General features: G+C 42.4%; 1 protein-coding gene across 6 annotated transcripts in view; it reads right to left on the bottom strand.

The window, feature by feature from the left end:
• HECTD4 (HECT domain E3 ubiquitin protein ligase 4) overlaps positions 1-18,253 on the bottom strand; it is a 213,402-nt gene that overhangs the window by 118,031 nt on the left and 77,118 nt on the right. For all 6 annotated transcript variants that reach the window (XM_053588942.1, XM_053588943.1, XM_053588941.1 and 3 more), the window contains exons 5-8: positions 17,904-18,012; positions 17,092-17,230; positions 12,973-13,143; positions 862-1,054 (exon numbers count right to left, since the gene is read on the bottom strand). In XM_053588942.1, coding sequence (XP_053444917.1) covers positions 862-1,054; positions 12,973-13,143; positions 17,092-17,230; positions 17,904-18,012 — 612 coding nt within the window. The remainder of the gene's footprint in view (positions 1-861; positions 1,055-12,972; positions 13,144-17,091; positions 17,231-17,903; positions 18,013-18,253) is intronic.

Raw genomic sequence — 18,253 nt, forward strand, 5'->3', positions numbered from 1 at the left:
TGAGGGACAAAGTGGAGGTACAACACACCAATATGGTGGGAATAAAGATTTCTCTGCATAAACCTTTTACAGTGTTTTTTTTTTTCTTTTTTGCAGTTTTTGGCCGGGGACGGGTTTGAACCCGCCAAACCCACCACCTCGGGTATATGGGGCTGGTGCCCTACTCCTTTGAGCCACAGGCGCCACCCCCTTTCACATTGTTTTGACTTTTAAACTTTGTAAATGTTACAGACTATTTAAAAACACTAAATAACAAAACCTAATAAAAAAAATTTTTTTTGAGATAGGATCTCACTCTGCCACTTGGGCTAGAGTGCAGCGGCATCATCATAGCTCACTACAACCAAAATCTCCTAGGCTCAAGTGATCCACTTGCCTCAGCCTCTCAAGTAACTGAGACTTACAGGCACACAGCACCACACCTGGCTAATTTTTTTCCTATTTTTTGTAGAGATGGGGGTCTGGCTCTTGCTCAAGCTGGTCTCAAAATCCTGGCCTCAAGCAATCCTCCCACCTTGGCCTTTGATAGTAGACAAATTCTAAAAAAACAAAATATCTATTACAGAAGGCACGTCTCTTGTTTGTTGAAGATGATGCTAAATATCAGATTTTCACACTCCGCGTATGCTAAACATGAAATGAATTTATGCTAAATTAATTGATTTCAAGGTGTTTACAGTTAAAGATGGGGCTATTTAGAATTATTATAGCTTGTAATAAAAAACTGGACAACACTTAGAAGACCAAGTAAGGTGAACTATGCAAAGGAAAGCGCTCTGTATGACACAGAGTAAGTGCTCAAAAAAAGAAGCTGACCAGAGATAAACAAGCAAACAGACCTGGAAGTGCAGAGCAACATACCTGCTTGATCCTCTTTCAGTGTGTTGGAGATGGTGGAGCCAGTCAGTGCAGCAAGCGTTGCTGATGGGGAGGCCCTATACCGAGAAAGTCTACTCAGAAGCATCTCATTAATGCTTTTTGCAGACTCCCCCTCTTTCCTCATTAGAATTGTGCGTTCCTGAAGTGGGCTGGCTACAAATACACCATTTTCAACCTAATATGAAAAAAAAAGGTCCTAAAATGATAGGTTTCTATTTGGTTAACAAGTTTCTTTTTTTTTTTTTTTGGTTAACAAGTTTCAATTTGAGAATATTGTCCTAACCTAGTTGGTCCAAAACTTTTCAAAAACTATACCTGAGTAACTGTATACCTCAAAATTTAAGTGTTGCATAGAAGCTACTATAAATAAAAGAAGCTATGAGGCCGGGGGCAGTGGCTCACGCCTGTGTAACCCTCACACTCTTGGAGACTGAGGTGGGTGGATTGCCTGAGTTCATGAGTTCGAGACCAGCCTGAGCCACAGTGAGACCCCCCGACCCCATCTCTAAAAATAGCCAGGCATTGTGGCAGACACCTGTAGTCTCAGCTACTTGGGAGGCTAAGGCAAGAGAATCTCTTTTTTTTTTTTGAGACAGAGTCTGACTTTATTGCCCTCGGTAGAGTGCCGTGGCATCACACAGCTCACAGCAACCTCCAACTCCTGGGCTTGGCAAGAGAATCTCTTAAGCCCAAGAGTTTGAGGTTGCTGTGAGCTGTGACACTATGGTATCCTACCAAGGGCGACAAAAGTGAGACTCTGTCTCAAAAAAAAAAAAAACAAAACTATGATAAGTTTGATAGCTGTCATTTTTTATAATAGCCCAGATTCTAAATGGAACAAGCTAAGTTTAATAGAGTCTACGAAAAGTTGTTGATTAAAGCTGTGACACCACAGCACTCTACCAAGGGTAACAAAGTAAGACTCTGCCTCTAAAAAAAAAAAAAGAAAAAGAAAAAAAGTTGCTGATTAAAATTCCTTATACTAAGCTCCACAGGCAGTGCTCACTAATTTCATGCCTCAGACAGGTAGAGAAGAAATAAGGGGAAAACAAATCAATCAGTCTTTGATTCAGTCTTTGAGGACGACATGTTCTTGAAATATAATTAGTGGCTAAAACCCAAACTTTAGGGCAACACCTGTAGCTCAACACCAGGTAGGGTGCCGGCCCCATATACCGAGGGTGGCAAGTTCAAACCCTGCCCCAGCCAAACTGCAACAAAAAAATAGCCGGGCGTTGTAGCAGGTGCCTCTAGTCCCAGCTACTCAGGAGGCTGAGGCAAGAGAATCGCCTAAGCCCAGAAGTTGGAGGTTGCTGTGAGCTGTGATGCCACAGCACTCTACCGAGGGTGATAAAGTGAGACTTAGACTCTAAAAAAATAAAAAATAAAAATAAAACCCAAACTTTATATTCACAGTAGTTAACATTAGTACCAGCTGCTCAGGTACTGACAGAGAAATCCCAGACAAAGGCAGACTTGGCTACAAATACATGTCAACTTTGACTGGATCTTTGCTGGTACTTGGCAGCTCTTTCATTCACCACTTCATTATTCCCAGGAAAATCTCTGGAGTGATGATTCCAAAATTCCTTCATCAGTTTTGAGCTTTCAGCAGACCACCTGGTTTTCTTTTTTAAATTTATTTCTTTCACCTGGCTTTCTTTTATTCCTTTTTTTTTTTGGTGAGACAGAGTCTCACTTTGTCACTCCTGGCAGAGTGCTGTGGCATCACAGCTCACAACCACCTCAAACTCTAGGGCTTATGCGATCCCCTTGCCTCAGCCTCCCGAGTAGCTATGACTAGGGCGTTCACCACAATGCCCAGCTATTTTTTGAAGATGAGGTCTTGCTCTGGCTTAGGCTGATCTCAAACTCATGAACTCAGGCAATCCACCCACCTCAGCCTTCCAAAATGATAGGATTACAGGCATGGGCCACTGCACCCAGCTCAACCTGGCTTTCTTTATTGCTAAAATAATTCAGACCACTTACCAAAATCTTCTCCTGGTCATCTCTCTTCCAACTGAAGACTTTTAAAACTCAGTCTCATGAGCTTTTCCTCTTAATTCAGAGAAAGAAGCATTTCAGCTCATATTACGTAAGGCTAACCTGCTTCTGCCTTGAATCCTGAGCTCGCCTTTGCCCTTTCATCATCAGTGTCTCCCTCTTTACTGACTCGCTTCTCTTTTTTTCAAATATTCATAGATCTCAGATCTTAAACATTCATAGATCTCAGATCTTAAACAAAACATTGGTGGCCTGTTAAAACATCATTCCTTTTCCCCACTTCCATTCATTGTCCAATCTCAAAAATCCCACTTTCCCCTTGTAGGCCCAGGGTCCTAGATCTGGCTGGAGTCTCAGAAACTGGTCCCAGCAGCAAAGATAGGAAGGACAGGCCTGCAGCTATGGAGCATGGAGACAAAAGGGAACAGGAATGCAAAGTGGCAAGTCTTCAGAAGCAAATCGAAAACAAAGAAAGAGTCCAAAGACAAAGGTTGATAACAGAGAAGAAGCAAGAAAAAGTGAGCAAAATGGGGCATATACCCAGAAGACCAAAAATCACAACATAACAAAGATATTTGTACCAGAATGTTTATTGCAGCCCAATTCATAATTGCTAAGTCATGGAAAAAGCCCAAGTGTCCATCGATCCACGAATGGATTAATAAATTGTGGTTTATGTACACCATGGAATATTATGCAGCCTTAAAGAAAGATGGAGACTTTACCTCTTTCATGTTTACATGGATGGAGCTGGAACATTTTCTTCTTAGTAAAGTATCTCAAGAATGGAAGAAAAAGTACCCAATGTACTCAGCCCTACTATGAAACTAATTTGGGGCTCTCACATGAAAGCTATAACCCAGTTACAACCTAACAATAGGGGGAAGTGGGAAAAGGAGGGGAGGGAGGGGGGTGGTGGGTAGAGGGAGGGGGATCGGTGGGATCATACCTGTGGTGCATCTTACAGGGGTATTTGCGAAACTTGGTAAATGTAGAATGTAAATGTTTTGGCACAGTAACTGAGATAATGCCAGGAAGGCTATGTTAACATTGTGATGAAAATGTGTCAAATGGTCTATGAAGCGAATGTATGATGCCCCATAATCATATCAATGTATACAGTTATGATTTAATAAAAAAAAATAAAAACCTATAAAAAAAAAAAAAGTGAGCAAAATGAGGAGCAGGGCCAGGAAAGGTCCCCAAAGGTGGCTATACATAGCAAGGGAGTCTTTTATGACATATTCACAAATTAGAAAGGAAAACATTTGTTAGAGAGTCCAAAAATGCTGTTTCTATTTTCTTATCCCTTGCTTCTTACCCCTGTGAAGTTGCTGGTCTCTGAACTCAGCACCCTCATGCAGCCGTTTTCAACCTGTGGGTTACGATCCCTTTGGGGGTTGAACGACCCTTTCACAGGGGTCGCCTAAATACATCCTGCATATCAGATATTTACATTACGATTCATAACAGTAGCAAAATTACAGTTATGAAGTAGCAACGAAAATAATTTTATGGTTGGGGGTCACCACAACATGAGGAACTGTATTAAAGGGACGTGGCATTAGGAAGCTTGAGAACCACTGCTCTAATGAGTAGACAATCTTGATGGCCCATCAGTGACTTAAAACCAAAACCTTCCACCTATTACTTGACTTCCGTGTAGATTGTGCCACAGTTCAGCCTTCTTGAGATTCTGCTTCCTCAGTTTGGGTGGCAGAACACAATCCTGACTTGTTTTGTTTTAATGTGAACGCACCTCTGTATAAGGTGCTCACCGTGCTGATGAGTGAAACAACACAGGCCCTGCCCTCCCTCCTCTTTTCTTCTTTGCTGGTCCTCATCACCACTTGTTTAAGGAGGAGCTTGTCCTAAATTTGACCAGGTGCTGGTGTCTAAGATCTCCACCTGCAACATTCTATCCCTAAACCTTCCTGGGGTGGGTTCTTTCCCATTGTTCAAGTCTCAGGTAGAATGTCACCTACTCAAAGAGGGCTGCCCTGACTGCCAATCTAAAAAAGAATTTCCCCTAGCCCATGAAGCCAGGGCACAGTACACTATTTTGTTAATAGCACAACAAATTCTGTTAACAACATACCAATCTCTGAAATTTCCTTTAGAATTTCCTTTAGCCCATGAAGCCAGAGCACAGCACACTATTTTGTTAACAGCACGCCAATCTCTGAAATTATTTTACTCATGAATTTACTGATTCTTTGCCCTTCTACCTCTGCCCATCCTGACTGAGGGCCAGCTGCCTGAGAGCAGGGATGCTTCCTGCCTTGTTCACCATAACATGCCCCTCTGACTCAGGGGCATTCAATAAATAATTGATGCCTTACTAAATCAGCAGATCAGTGCCCTCCTCCAAATCCAACCCCCCACTTCCCTGTGGTGACTCTGACATTTCGTAGAGTCTCACTATGTCGCCCTAGGTAGAGCGCCGTGGCGTCACAGCTCACAGCAACCTCAAACTCTTGGGCTTAAGCGATTCTCTTGCCTCGGCCTCCCAAGTAGCTGGGACTACAGGCGCCTGCCACAATACCTGGCTATTTTTTTCTTGTTGGTTTAGCAGGCCTGGGCCAGGTTCGAATCCACTAGCCCCGAAGCATGTAGCTGGAGCCCTAATCACTAAGTTATGGGCAACCAGCTGACTCTGACATTTCTTTTCTTCTTTTTTAGAGACAGAGTCTCACATTATCACCCTCAGTAGAGTGCCGTGGCTTCACAGCTCACAGCAACCTTCAACTCGTGGGCTTAGGCGATTCTCTTGCCTCAGCCTCCTGAGTAGCTGGGACTACAGGTGCCGGCCACAACGCCCAGCTATTGTTTGTTGCAGTTTGGCCGGGGCTGGGTCCGAACCCACCACCCTTGGTATATGGGGCCGGTGCCCTACTCACTGAGCCATAGGCACCACCCTGACTCTGTCATTTCTATCTACAAACTCATCCTTGCTACTAAGATCTAGTCCCACTTTTCCAACTGCCCCTCACCCTCTTCACCAACACTTCTAAACTTCAGTAGCCTCCCGTCATCTAAAATTGAACACATCCACATCTTACTACATGGTTCCACTCCACCCTTCTGCCAGATGACCCTTTGGCAAGCATACCTCTATTTATGTTGCACAATTCTAAATATAACTCTAAAGTGGCATCCAAGATAGACATCAATCACTTTAAGCTTGGCATTCAAAAGCATTGCCCATTCTGGCTCTTTGAGAAAATCGATGTATACCTTAAAAAACAAACCACTGCATTGTTGTGTTCAAGTACTTTGAAAACACTGAAAAGAAAAACTTATACAGCACCTGCGAGACACAAGAAGGACTGAGGTTTGGTCCACAAAGGAGCAAAGCAGCTCTTTCAAGGTAAAAAGCTGCTGGCTTAGGAAAGAGGAGAATGAAGGCTCCGCTTAGTCATCTGGATCATAATATGAAGGAAATAATAAACCCCCAGGGAGAAGCAGAGAAAGCGACCTAGTGTGTCCATCACTACACTGACCAATATTTAAGGAGGGAAAGGGAGAAGGAGAGGCAGTGCAGAGTTCTCTGTGACCAGGGGCTTCCTTCCTGGTGGAAACCCTCATCCTTGCCACCAGCATCTCAAGCCAGATGACTGGACCAGCCTCTCAGCTTATCTCCCTGCCTCCTCCTGGCATTCCAGTGGTTCACGCTCCACACAGCCAGTGATTATTGAAAATGTAAATAAAACCATGCTCTTTCCCAGGGTTGCAGTGGCTTCCCAACACACTTATGATAAAACCCAAACTAATACTAAGGACCAGCATCTGCTGACAGTCTCTCAGCCTCAACTCACCCCTCTCTCACTGCCACACCTCTCCCTAATGCTAGGCCTTAGGACTCATTGTTCCCTCTTTTTGGACTCCCCATCTGTACCAGTTTGCCTGGTATTACCATCAAAAGTCCCATGTCCTAAGAAATCCCAAACTGGGATGGCTGGTCATGCTGTCTGTGAGGAGGGATGACTTCTTATCATTCAGCTCTCAGCTCAAGAGTCTTTCCTTGGAAAGGCCTTACCTGCCATCCAAACTAAAGTAGCTCCCCACCTCCACCCCATTCATTCCCTATCACATCACCCTGTTCTACTTTCTCCCTAGCATTTATCACGAGCTGAAATCATTTCATTCTTACGATTTGCTTTCTTATTGTCTAACTCCCCACACTCTAATACAAGCTCCATGAAGAGAAAGGCTTATTTACCCTGCTACCCAGACATGGCAATATGGTAGGTACTCAACTACTACTGAATGAATGAGAGCTAGCTTAGTCATCTGGATCATAATCTGAAGGAAATAATAAACCCGTGGGGAGAAGCAGAGAAAGAGACCTAATGTGCCCATGACTACACTGACCGATATTTAAGAAGGAACATAAAGAAGGCAAAATAGCAGTAAAACTGCCACTAAATCTAAGCATCTAGAAAGCAGCAGTTTGTAGACAGCACATGGGGGTGGAAGATCTCTCCCAACAAAACTGGAGGGAGGATATTTAAAAAAGTGCTTGCTCTGAGAAGGTGAAAAAGAGTAACAGGAAATTCTCAAACAGGGATGTATCCAGTGTAGAAGTAACCAAATCGGGCAGAAGGGTGCCGCATATCAGCTATTCAGAAGGTCTGTGACTTCACATGACAGACTATCACACTGGTGGCCCCTAATACATGACACATCCTCATATTCAGGCCTTGTCTAGTCCCCTCCCACACTTACTATACACTTGGCCAAGGGACTTATTTTTTTACACATTAGAAAGCATGATACAAACAAAGACTTGGTAAGGGCTTGTCCTCTGAAACGCTCCTTCCTGAAAACCAGCCTCCACACCAGGAAGCAAATACAAACAGTGCTCTGATCCTAGCTCTTTGTACCGAACAATGTTACTTGGAAATTAATTTACTTCAGTCTGTGCAGAACTCCTTCATACTTTCTAATGACTACGCAGTGTTCCACTCTGTGAAAGTATCATAGTAAGCCAGCTATCTGTGTTTAGCTTCCCAAGTTAGCATTTCAGAAAAGCTGGTAAATTAGTGGTCAGTGACAATTAAAAAAATTTTTTTAATGATAAAAAAATTCAAACATATACAAAAACAGAGACAAGGATAATAAACCTTCACATATACCCTGACTCAAATTCAACTACTACCCGGATGTTGCCACACTTGTTTAATAAACCTCCTCTTTTTTTTTTAGACAGAGTCTCACTATGTCACCCTTGATAGAGTGCTGTGGTGTCACAGCTCACAGCAACCTCAAACCCTTGGGGTTAAGCCATTCTAGGCAGCCTCCCTAGTAGCTGGGACTACAGGCACCTGTCACAATGCCTGGCTATTTTTTGGTTGTAGTTGTCATTGTTGTTTGGCAGCCCCAGGCTGGGTTCGAACCAGCCAGCTTCAGTGTATGTGGCTGGCACCCTAGCTGCTAAGCTACAGGTGCCAAGCCAACCGCCTTTTTATTGTTCAGCTATTTTTTTTTTTTTTTTTGTAGAGACAGAGTCTCACTTTATGGCCCTCGGTAGAGTGCCGTGGCCTCACCCAGCTCACAGCAACCTCCAACTCCTGGGCCCAAGCGATTCTCTTGCCTCAGCCTCCCGAGTAGCTGGGACTACAGGCGCCCGCCACAACGCCTGGCTATTTTTTGGTTGCAGTTTGGCCGGGGCCGGGTTTGAACCCGCCACCCTCGGTACATGGGGCTGGCACCCTACCGACTGAGCCACAGGCGCCGCCCTTGTTCAGCTATTTCAAAGAGTCTTCCAGATGGGCGGCGCCTGTGGCTCAGTCGGTAGGGCGCCGGCCCCATATACCAAGGGTGGCGGGTTCAAACCCGGCCCCGGCCAAACTGCAACCAAAAAATAGCCGGGCGTTGTGGCGGCCGCCTGTAGTCCCAGCTACTCGGGAGGCTGAGGCAAGAGAATCGCTTAAGCCCAGGAGTTGGAGGTTGCTGTGAGCTGTGTGAGGCCACGGCACTCTACCGAGGGCCATAAAGTGAGACTCTGTCTCTACAAAAAAAAAAAAAAAAAAAAAAAAGAGTCTTCCAGATGTCGTATAATTCCATTTCTGAATACTTCACTAAACATCTCTAAAAATATGAATTTTCTTATATATGGCAAAATCATACTTAAAAAATAAATAATGATCAGCTCGGCGCCTGTAGCTCAATTAGGGTGCTGGCCACATGCACTGGGGCTGGTGGGTTCAAACACAGCCCAGGCCTGCCAAACAACAATGACAACTACAACCAAGACATAGCCTGGCGTTGTGGCAGGCATCTGTAGTCCCAGCTACTTGGGAGGCTGAGGCAAGAGAATTGCTTGAGCCCAAGAGTTTGAGGTTGCTGTGAACTGTGATGCTACGGCACTCCACTGAGGGCAACATAGTGAGACTCTATCTTAAAAAAAAAAAAAAAGGGAAATGATGACCAATCCCCTCATTTCACCTAATGCTTTTTTTTTTTTTTTTTTTGTGGTTTTTGGCCGGGGCTGGGTTTGAACCCGCCACCTCTGGCATATAGGACCGGTGCCCTACTCCTTGAGCCACAGGCACTGCCCTCACCTAATGCTTTTAAATCAAATTTCAAACTGTCACTGCAAAGTTTTTTTTTTACTGATGGTTTGCTAGATTCAGACACCAAAAATGATTTAAAGGTTGTTCTTTTAATCCTTTAATTCAAAGGAGTTGGGCAGGCTCCTTCCTACCCAATTTTTTATTTCATGCCACAGGAAGGGACTATTTTAGTTATTCTGCATCCTCTAGGGCAGGTATGGGCTTTTGATTATATAACTATGTGTCTATATATATATATATTTTGAGATAGCACTTTGTCACCCTCAGTAGAGTACAGTGACATTACAGCTCACAACCTCAAACTCGTGGGCACAAGTGATTCTCTTGCCTCAGCCTCCTGAGTAGCTGGGACTACAGTTGCCCACCACAACACCCAGCTATTTTTACAGACAAGGTCTCGCTCTGGCTCAGGCTGGTCTCGAACCCATGAGATCAAGCAATCTATCGCCTCTGCCTCCCAGAGTGTTAGAATTATAGGCATAAGCCACCGCGCCCAGCCTCTATATGTCCAAATATATCTTTATCTTGTCTTTACAGTTGATTCTTTGGTTGAATACTTACTTCTGAGTTGAAAATCCATTTCCCTCAGAATTTTGAAAACAGTGATCCATTTTTTATTCTAGGAATGCCACCAAATAGCCTGGTGATTTTCTTTTCTTTCTTTCTTTCTTTTTTTTTTTTTTAAGAGACAGAGTCTGACTTTGTCGCCGTTGGTAGAGTGCCATGGTTTCACAGCTCGCAGCAACCTCCAGCTCCTGGGCTTAGGCGATTCTCTTGTCTCAGTCTCCTGAGTATCTGGGACTACAGGCGCCCGCCACAACATCCAGCTATTTTTTTGTTGCAGTTTGGCCGGGGCCGGATTAGAACCCGCCATCCTAGGTATATGGGGCCAGTGCCCTACTTACTGAGCCACAGGCACTGCCTGCCTGGTGCTTTTCTAATTCTTCATCATTTGTATATATATTTTTAAAATTTTCTGAAAGCTTTCGCATCCTCTCTTTTATCCCTGGTAATTTGAAATCTCCTGAAGATGTGCCATGATGTGGGCACTTTTCTTTTTTTTTTTCTTTTTCTTTTTTTTTTTGGTGTGGTTTTTGGCCGGGGCTGGGCTTGAACCCGCCACTTCCGGCATATGAGACCGGCGCCCTACCCCTTTGGGCCACAGGCGCTGCCCCCTGATGTGGGCACTTTTCATTCGCTGTATCAGTTACCTTTTAATGCAAACACCTATGTCTTTAAGCCTGAAATATTTCTTGTATTATTTCCTCATCATGTTCTCCTTTACTTTCTGTTTCTCTTTTGGGAACTCCTATAGCAAGGCTTTAGAGGAATGACTCCACTATGTCTTTTATCTTTTCTCTCCTATTTACTGTTCTTTATCTATTTCTTCTACATTCTGGGAGATTTTTTCTTTAACTCTTTTTTTTTGAAGACAAAGTCTCACTATGTCACCCTGGGTAGAGTGCCTTGGTGTCACAGCTCACAGCAACCTCAAACTCTTGGGCTCAAGCAATTCTCTTGCCTCAGCCTCCCAAGTAGCTGGGACTAGGTGCCTGCCACAACACCAGGCTATTTTTCTTGCTATTGTTGTTGTCATTGTTGTTTAGCAGACCCGGGCCAGGTTCGAACCCACCAGCCCTGGAGCATGTGGCCAGCACCCTAACCACCGAGCTATGGACGCCTAGCCTGTCTGCTCTTTTTTAACAGTCCAACACTAATCAGGAATTCTGTGGACCTGGTTGAGGCTTGCTTACTGGAAGACATCACTTGTGGGTGATTCACCAGGGAAGGAACTCTTTTCCTTAGATGAACTGAACATTTCTATGTAGAGGCCTTTTTTCCAAAGTCATTAAATTTATTCAGAAAATAAATGTCTATTCTTATCCCTGGGCAGCCAGCATCTAAGTATAAATGTATATACCAGGCAGGGGGCTGATAGGCCCCTGTGTAAACTCTCTGGCTACCACCTCCTCTCACAAAGGCTTTGCGCCACATGCCTTCAATTCCTAAGTTACTCTAAGGTTGGGCAGAGGGTGAGTCATCTCTCTTCCTCTTGGTATTTCCCTGAACATAGACTTTCAGTATTGGCTTTCTCCACACTGAAGGATGGGAAAGGTACTATACATCTACATCATCTAAAGCAAAGGGACAAGAGATACTGCCTAGAGTTCCTGAACAAGAAATTAAGGTTTAATGGTCAATTTTAAATATAACTAAAAGGAACACGAAAATGAATGAAATAAATATATTAGGAGGAATAAGGAAAGAAAGAGGGGAAATTGAGCTAAATCCTCATAACAGCAGAAAAAAAAAATCAAGGAGCACTATCTGGAGTTCATTAACCATGCAACAGCAATATAAGCATTTCCCTTAGAGATATGAAGCTAACCTCCAGAAGAACATGACTGCTGAGAAGGGACGGGGCCAGGGACTCCTGCTTTTCATTATGAGCCTGTATCAGAGAAAACTATGTGAGTGGATTTCTCTGATACGATTTTTTCTTTCAATTTAACAAAACCATATTAAGGAAAGGAGGAATTCTTCAAAGTTCCCATTATTCTTAGGATAAAGATCTAAATTCTTTAAACAGCTGGTAAGTCTGTTTAAAAACAAATTTTTGTAAAAAGCTCTTCTGACAATTATGAATTATGTTCAATCCCTAGCAGACCAATTCAAAGATTCATTCTGGCAAGGACATTTTACAAGAAAAGATAATGGTTAGAGAATGCTGTGAAACTCAATAGAAAAAGAACATGGATAAAGGTTACTGGACTCTTAACTGATAGTCAGCTGGCAGAATGGATGAGTGCTTTCCCAGAACATGTTTTAATCCTGGGGTTAAAATTTATTAGAAAATTGCTTTGGTGTTTTTTTTTTTTTTACAGGAATGCTAATTTATTCCCAGAAAGAGATTGTAAATTACATCATGAAATAAGATTTTGTCATAGACCTGGCTAGGGGCAATTTTTTTTTTTTTGTAGAGTGCCATGGTGTCACAGCTAACAGCAACCTCCAAGTCCTGGGCTTAGGCAATTCTCTTGCCTCAGCCTCCCAAATAGCTAGGACTACAGGTGCCTGCCACAATGCCTGGCTATTTTTTTGTTGCAGTTTGGCAGGGGCTGGGTTTGAACCCGCCACCCTCAGTATATGGGGCCAGCGCCCTATACACTGAGCCACAGGCGCCACCCACCAGGGGCAATTTTTAATTTTATAAGTCTCTACAAATTATCTGGACCAACTCTGTCTAACAGAACATTCTTGAGTGACATAAATGTTCTGTATCTTTGCTGCTCAGTGAGGCAGCCACCAGTCACATGTGGCTTGATCAATTGAAATGTGGCCAAAAGAACTAAGCAACTGAAGTCTGAATTCTACTTAATTTTAATTTATAGCTGCAAGTGGCTTGTGGCTGCCGCACAGGACCACCTTAGTTTCCAGGCCCTTCTTTCCCCAAGCTCTCCTTTCTGTGTTCCAGCTAGGCTGACACAAGCAAGAAGGTTAAACTTACCACAAGTTCGAAGATGTCCATGAAGACAGAATGTCCCTTCGGTGTTTTCTCATTCAGACTAGCAGGAGACCAGATCCAATAGAAATAAGTACCATCTGAGGAGAGGTGCACGGTGCTCATGGTGCTGCCAACAGGGAGGTGATTCGCTGGCATTGGCACCATCTGGCACACCTGGACATGAACAGCAGGAAAGCTTTACTAGAGTGGCACATAAATTCTCATTAATCTTATCAGCTCATTGTTAATGCTGTTAAGTCCAAGATGAGAATTCATTAGGCTTCTTGATCAAAATAAAACTGATATTTATTCTAAGAACAATACCCCAAAATTATATGGCAAAAATATAAAAGTTCATACTGTGGCAGGTAGAATAAATATAAACAGTCATACAACAGATGAAAAGATTCTTGAGATTAATGGAAATTACATTTAATAGGAAAAGTATTGATTAAGCACCCTGAAATCTGTTATGCATGTGTTTTATCTAGCATTTACTAAACATAAAGTTTTTGAGAAATAGCACTTTATCATATTTCTTTAGTAAAAGAATCTAAGATTAATTATGTTTAAAAGACAAGAAAAGTGTCTTATTCATCCTTATATTCTAGGCACCTAACTCAGAGCCTAACTCAAAGTTATTTAATAAATATGGAAGGAAGGAAAAAAGTGACTACAATTGGAAGATGAGAGGGGAAGCTGAGCAGAGGGAGGAGAAAGGAGAAACAGAGTAAAAAATATGAAGGCCCACAACAGATCCTAACTGATCACACAAGGGCTTATTGGAATTCACCAAGTCTATCAGAAAGAAAAGGCAAATACCAATTCCCTGTATTAGACATGAAGGTACATGTTTCTAATAGTAAACTTTCTTCTATGTGAATATAATGAATAAGCTTTGCATAATTTCACATTAAATGTGTAGCTACACACTAATTTTTACTGCCAGAGATAAGCACATAAAATATGAAAACCAAATAAACTGCTGGCTAGGTTTTTGTTGTTTTGGAAAATCTGGAAATAACGGGGGACAGTGACTCATGCCTATAATCCTAGCACTCTGGGAGGCTGAGGTGGGTGGATTACCTGAGTTCATGAGTTCAAGACCAGCCGGAGCCAGAGTGAGACCCCATCTCTAAAAATAGCTGGGCACTGTGGCCGGCGCCTGTAGTCCCAGCTACTCAAGAGGCTGAGGCAATAGGATCACTTACTTGAGAACTAAGAGGTTGAGGTTGCTGTGAGTTATGATGCCACAGCACTCTACTGAGGACGACAAAGTAAGACTCTGCCTCAAAAAAAAAAAAAAAATAGGGTGATGCCTGTGTGTGAGTAGGGCGCTGGCCCCATACTGAGGGTGGCAGGTTCAAACCTGGCGTGGGCCAAACTGCAACAAAAAAATAGCCGGGCATTGTGGCAAGCGCCTGTAGTCCCAGCTACTTGGGAGGCTGAGGCAAAAGAATTGCCTAAGCCCAAGAGCTGGAGGTTGCTGTGAGCTGTGATGCCACAGCACTCTACTGAGGGCGATAAAGTGAGACTCTGTCTCAAAATAAATAAATGAATAATAAAGTAAAATAAAATCTGGAAATAGAGCTGAAAAGCCTAAAATAAAAATAATTAGAGAACGTAGATGTCTTTAGGAAATAAAAAGAACAAAATTTCAATTACCCCATGCTTTGGGTGGGTCATTAGTTTTCTTAAGGCTACTTTTGGCCCCTTAACTCATTTCATATAAACTTTTTTCCAGACTTGCTGTGTCTAGTTCAAAAGTAAAAACTCATTTAGCTGCTGAAAACACACTTTGAACTTGTAGTGCCAGTAAGTCTAGAAAGTTGGCAGCTACTGATTGGCCATGCTATCCCAGAATCACACACAATGCATGTATCTATTTGATGACCTAATGTATTACTTTCTTGGACAGTGTCAAAGTTTTTTTTTTTTTTTCTTTTTTTGTAGAGACAGAGTCTCACTGTACTGCCCTCGGTAGAGTGCCATGGCGTCACATGGCTCACAGCAACCTCCAACTCCTGGGCTTACGCAATTCTCTTGCCTCAGCCTCCCGAGCAGCTGGGACTACAGGCGCCTGCCACAACGCCCAGCTATTTTTTTGTTGCCGTTTGGCTGGGGCTGGGTTTGAACCCGCCACCCTCGGCATATGCGGCCGGCGCCCTACTCACTGAGCCACAGGCACCGCCCAGTGTCAAAGTTTTTGCATACTAGAAAAATTGATGGCCAAAAACAAGTAAATAAATTTTTAAAACAAATATCTTTGCAACAACATATTTTTAAAACAAAAAAATGTAAATAAATTTTTAAAACAAATATCTTTGCAACAACATAAAGGAACTTGGCATTACTTCAAATGTAAACCATGTTCTGAGATTTAACATCTGTTTAACTCCCAGGTTTAAACTTATATTCAAATAAATGCAAGGCATTCTCATCCATCTACATTTGTGATGAGTTGATTGGCAATCTATTTGTTAATTAGTTCGTTTTGTTGATCCAACAATTATTGAGCTCTGAGATGACAGTGATGAACAAGACTCGGTTCTGTAGGAAAGTCAGTTGAGTAACAGACAAAAAGAGATGTGACATTCCACTTCATTCCTGGATGTGACTATTCTCAGGGCACTCACTCCACAGATGGTAACTCTAAGCATTTAATTCAATTTTGGTTGAAAGGCAGAAAGCTACAGTGTACAGAATTCAAATTCTAGAAATGAGAACCAAGAGTTCAAGTTCTGGTGCTGCTACCATTAGCTGTGTGGTCTTGGGCAAGTAACTTAACCTCTCTGAGCTGCATCCCTTCATTCAACAAAGTGCCTAACCTCAGTTGCCTTATCTATAAGATAAACCTACTACAGTTATATCTCACAGAGGAGGTGCATATAAATTGCCTAGGCCAGGGTCTGGCACAGAAAGGGATACTGATATGTAAGACATACTGATATATAGTAGTTACCAAAATTGTTATTGTTATTAATCAAATGTCAGGCACCATGTTATATTATAAGGATATGACGACAAGGAAGACAGGATCCAAACTTAAAAGCGCACATGGTCAGTGAAATCAGACAGAAGAGCATGTAACTTCCGTATAAAAGAGTGAGTGCTGGTATAGACTGCTTATGAGAGCACTAACGGTGGGTTCTTAATCCCTAGCATGCAATGATTTTATTCTAAACTCATTTCAAAGCTCCCTTTTCCACAGAGAGGCTGTTTAAAGCAAATTGAATAAGAAAATGATGACTTCCTCTCCCCACCCAAAACTAGTATTTATACTATCTTTAAGAAAACAAAAAAAAATTTTTTTTGAGACAAGAGTCTCACTATGTCACCATCGGTAGAGTGCTATTGTGTAACAGCTCACAGCAACCTCAAACTCTTGAGCTTCAGCAATTCTCTTGCCACAGCCTCCCAAGTAGCTGGGACTACAGACGCCCACTATAACACCCGCGATATTTCTGTTGCAGTTGTCATTGTTGCTTAGCTGGCTCAGTCTGGGTTCGAACCCGCCAGCCTCAGTGCATGTGGCTAGTGCCATAGCCACTGTGCTATGGGCATTGAGCCTGTTTAAGAAAAAATTTTTAAATCATTTTTAAAAGTTAATTGTCAGCCTTAGAAACTTAGAGAGCACGTTCACTCAGTTAATGTCGGAAAACTCTAAGACATGAAAGAAACAACAGAATGGTCAAATTATAACAACTGAAAGAATGCAACACTGGGAGGAAAATATATCAATTATACTGTACTATTACTTCTTCTTCTTCTTTTCTTCTTTTTTGAGACAGAGTCTCACTATGTCACCCTTGGTAGAGTGCTGTGGCGTCACAATTCACAGCAACCTCAAACTCTTGGGCTTAAGTGATTTTCTTGCCTCAGCCTCCTGAGTTGCTGGGACTACAGGTGCCCGCCACAACGCCTGGGTATTTTTTGGTTGTAGTTGTCATTGTTGTTTGGTGGGCCCAGGCTAGATTCAATCCTGCTAGCTCTGGTGTATGTGGCTGGTGCCCTAGCTGCTAAGCTACATGAACCAAGCCTATAGTATTACTTCTGATGATGTTAGGAGCTTCCCTTACCCCATCCAAAATACAAAAGACAATGCCTTGGTTTTCGGTTTACCTGAAGGGTATTCTGGTCAATGACCTGGAAAAGGGAGTGAGGTTTATTATCAAAAGATACAGGCCGGTGGAGAAGATTGCCGCTGCCAAAAGCCACCCATCCTGGTTCCAGCTCCTCATTCCGGCAGTATACAAAACCTCTGTGGAAGAAAAGAGTATGCAGGCTAAATCACTGGACTATGTCAGACACCTCACAATGGGCTACAACAGACACGGACAAAATTTTTGACCTAATTTTTTAAAATGACTAAGTATATAAAGCATCCAAAGGACAAAAAATATATAACATTGAGTTTGGAACTGACAAACTATGGCAAATATTAATTTTCCACAATGATGAGAGAGGAGAAAAAGTAGGGGAAAAGGTCTAACTAAATATATAACAGGCTCTCAAACTGTGGTTTCTTTTGGCAGCAATTCAGAGATTTTATATCTCAGCTGAAAAATCACTGCTAAGCCAATGTCAAATCTGAGTTCAAAAAATACCTAAGTAGAAAAATGTCCATTTGTCAACATGGAGAAGTCACTGATATTGCTATAAAAATTCTGGTCACAGAGGAATTTCCGGCTGGAAACAAAGACCTTAAGGCTACCAAATTCTTCTGGGCCAAAACAAAGCTAAAGTGCATTAATAGAACAAGATGAGGAGAGGTGGCAGTAAGAGCAGACTGGAATCTTTTGAATTATTCAGACTTGATAATCAGTCATTAGTCTACCAGAAGTCAGGATGAACCCCAGTATTTTCTTCCCAGTGATTTATGTAAGGAGGAAAATGTTCCAGCCAAAGTATTCAGCAAGTTCCATGCAACTGACCTGAGAGTACCATGTAATCCAGACCCCAATTTGCTTACTCCTCTTCCAACTGAGTTAGTAGTATACAGGTAAAGACCATCTGCCGTGAGACAGCGTCCCAAGTCAGCATCTGAAATCGTTTTTTCACAGGTAAATGATATATTTGCTTTTTCTAATGAAATTATAAACATGCTTTTTCCAATGAAAAAGCCATTAGGAGGTTGAGTGAAAGATAATCTACTATTTCTAAATTAAGTGCTTCAATGTGACTTTAAGAGAAGATGGCATGGACCCCAAAATCAAACATCCAAAATGCATGTAGAACCAGGGACCAAGATAGTTATTAGCAGGGAATGAGGTTCAGACTGCCA

This window comes from Nycticebus coucang, chromosome 4 (genome assembly GCF_027406575.1).
Source record: "Nycticebus coucang isolate mNycCou1 chromosome 4, mNycCou1.pri, whole genome shotgun sequence".
Taxonomy (NCBI): domain Eukaryota; kingdom Metazoa; phylum Chordata; class Mammalia; order Primates; family Lorisidae; genus Nycticebus; species Nycticebus coucang.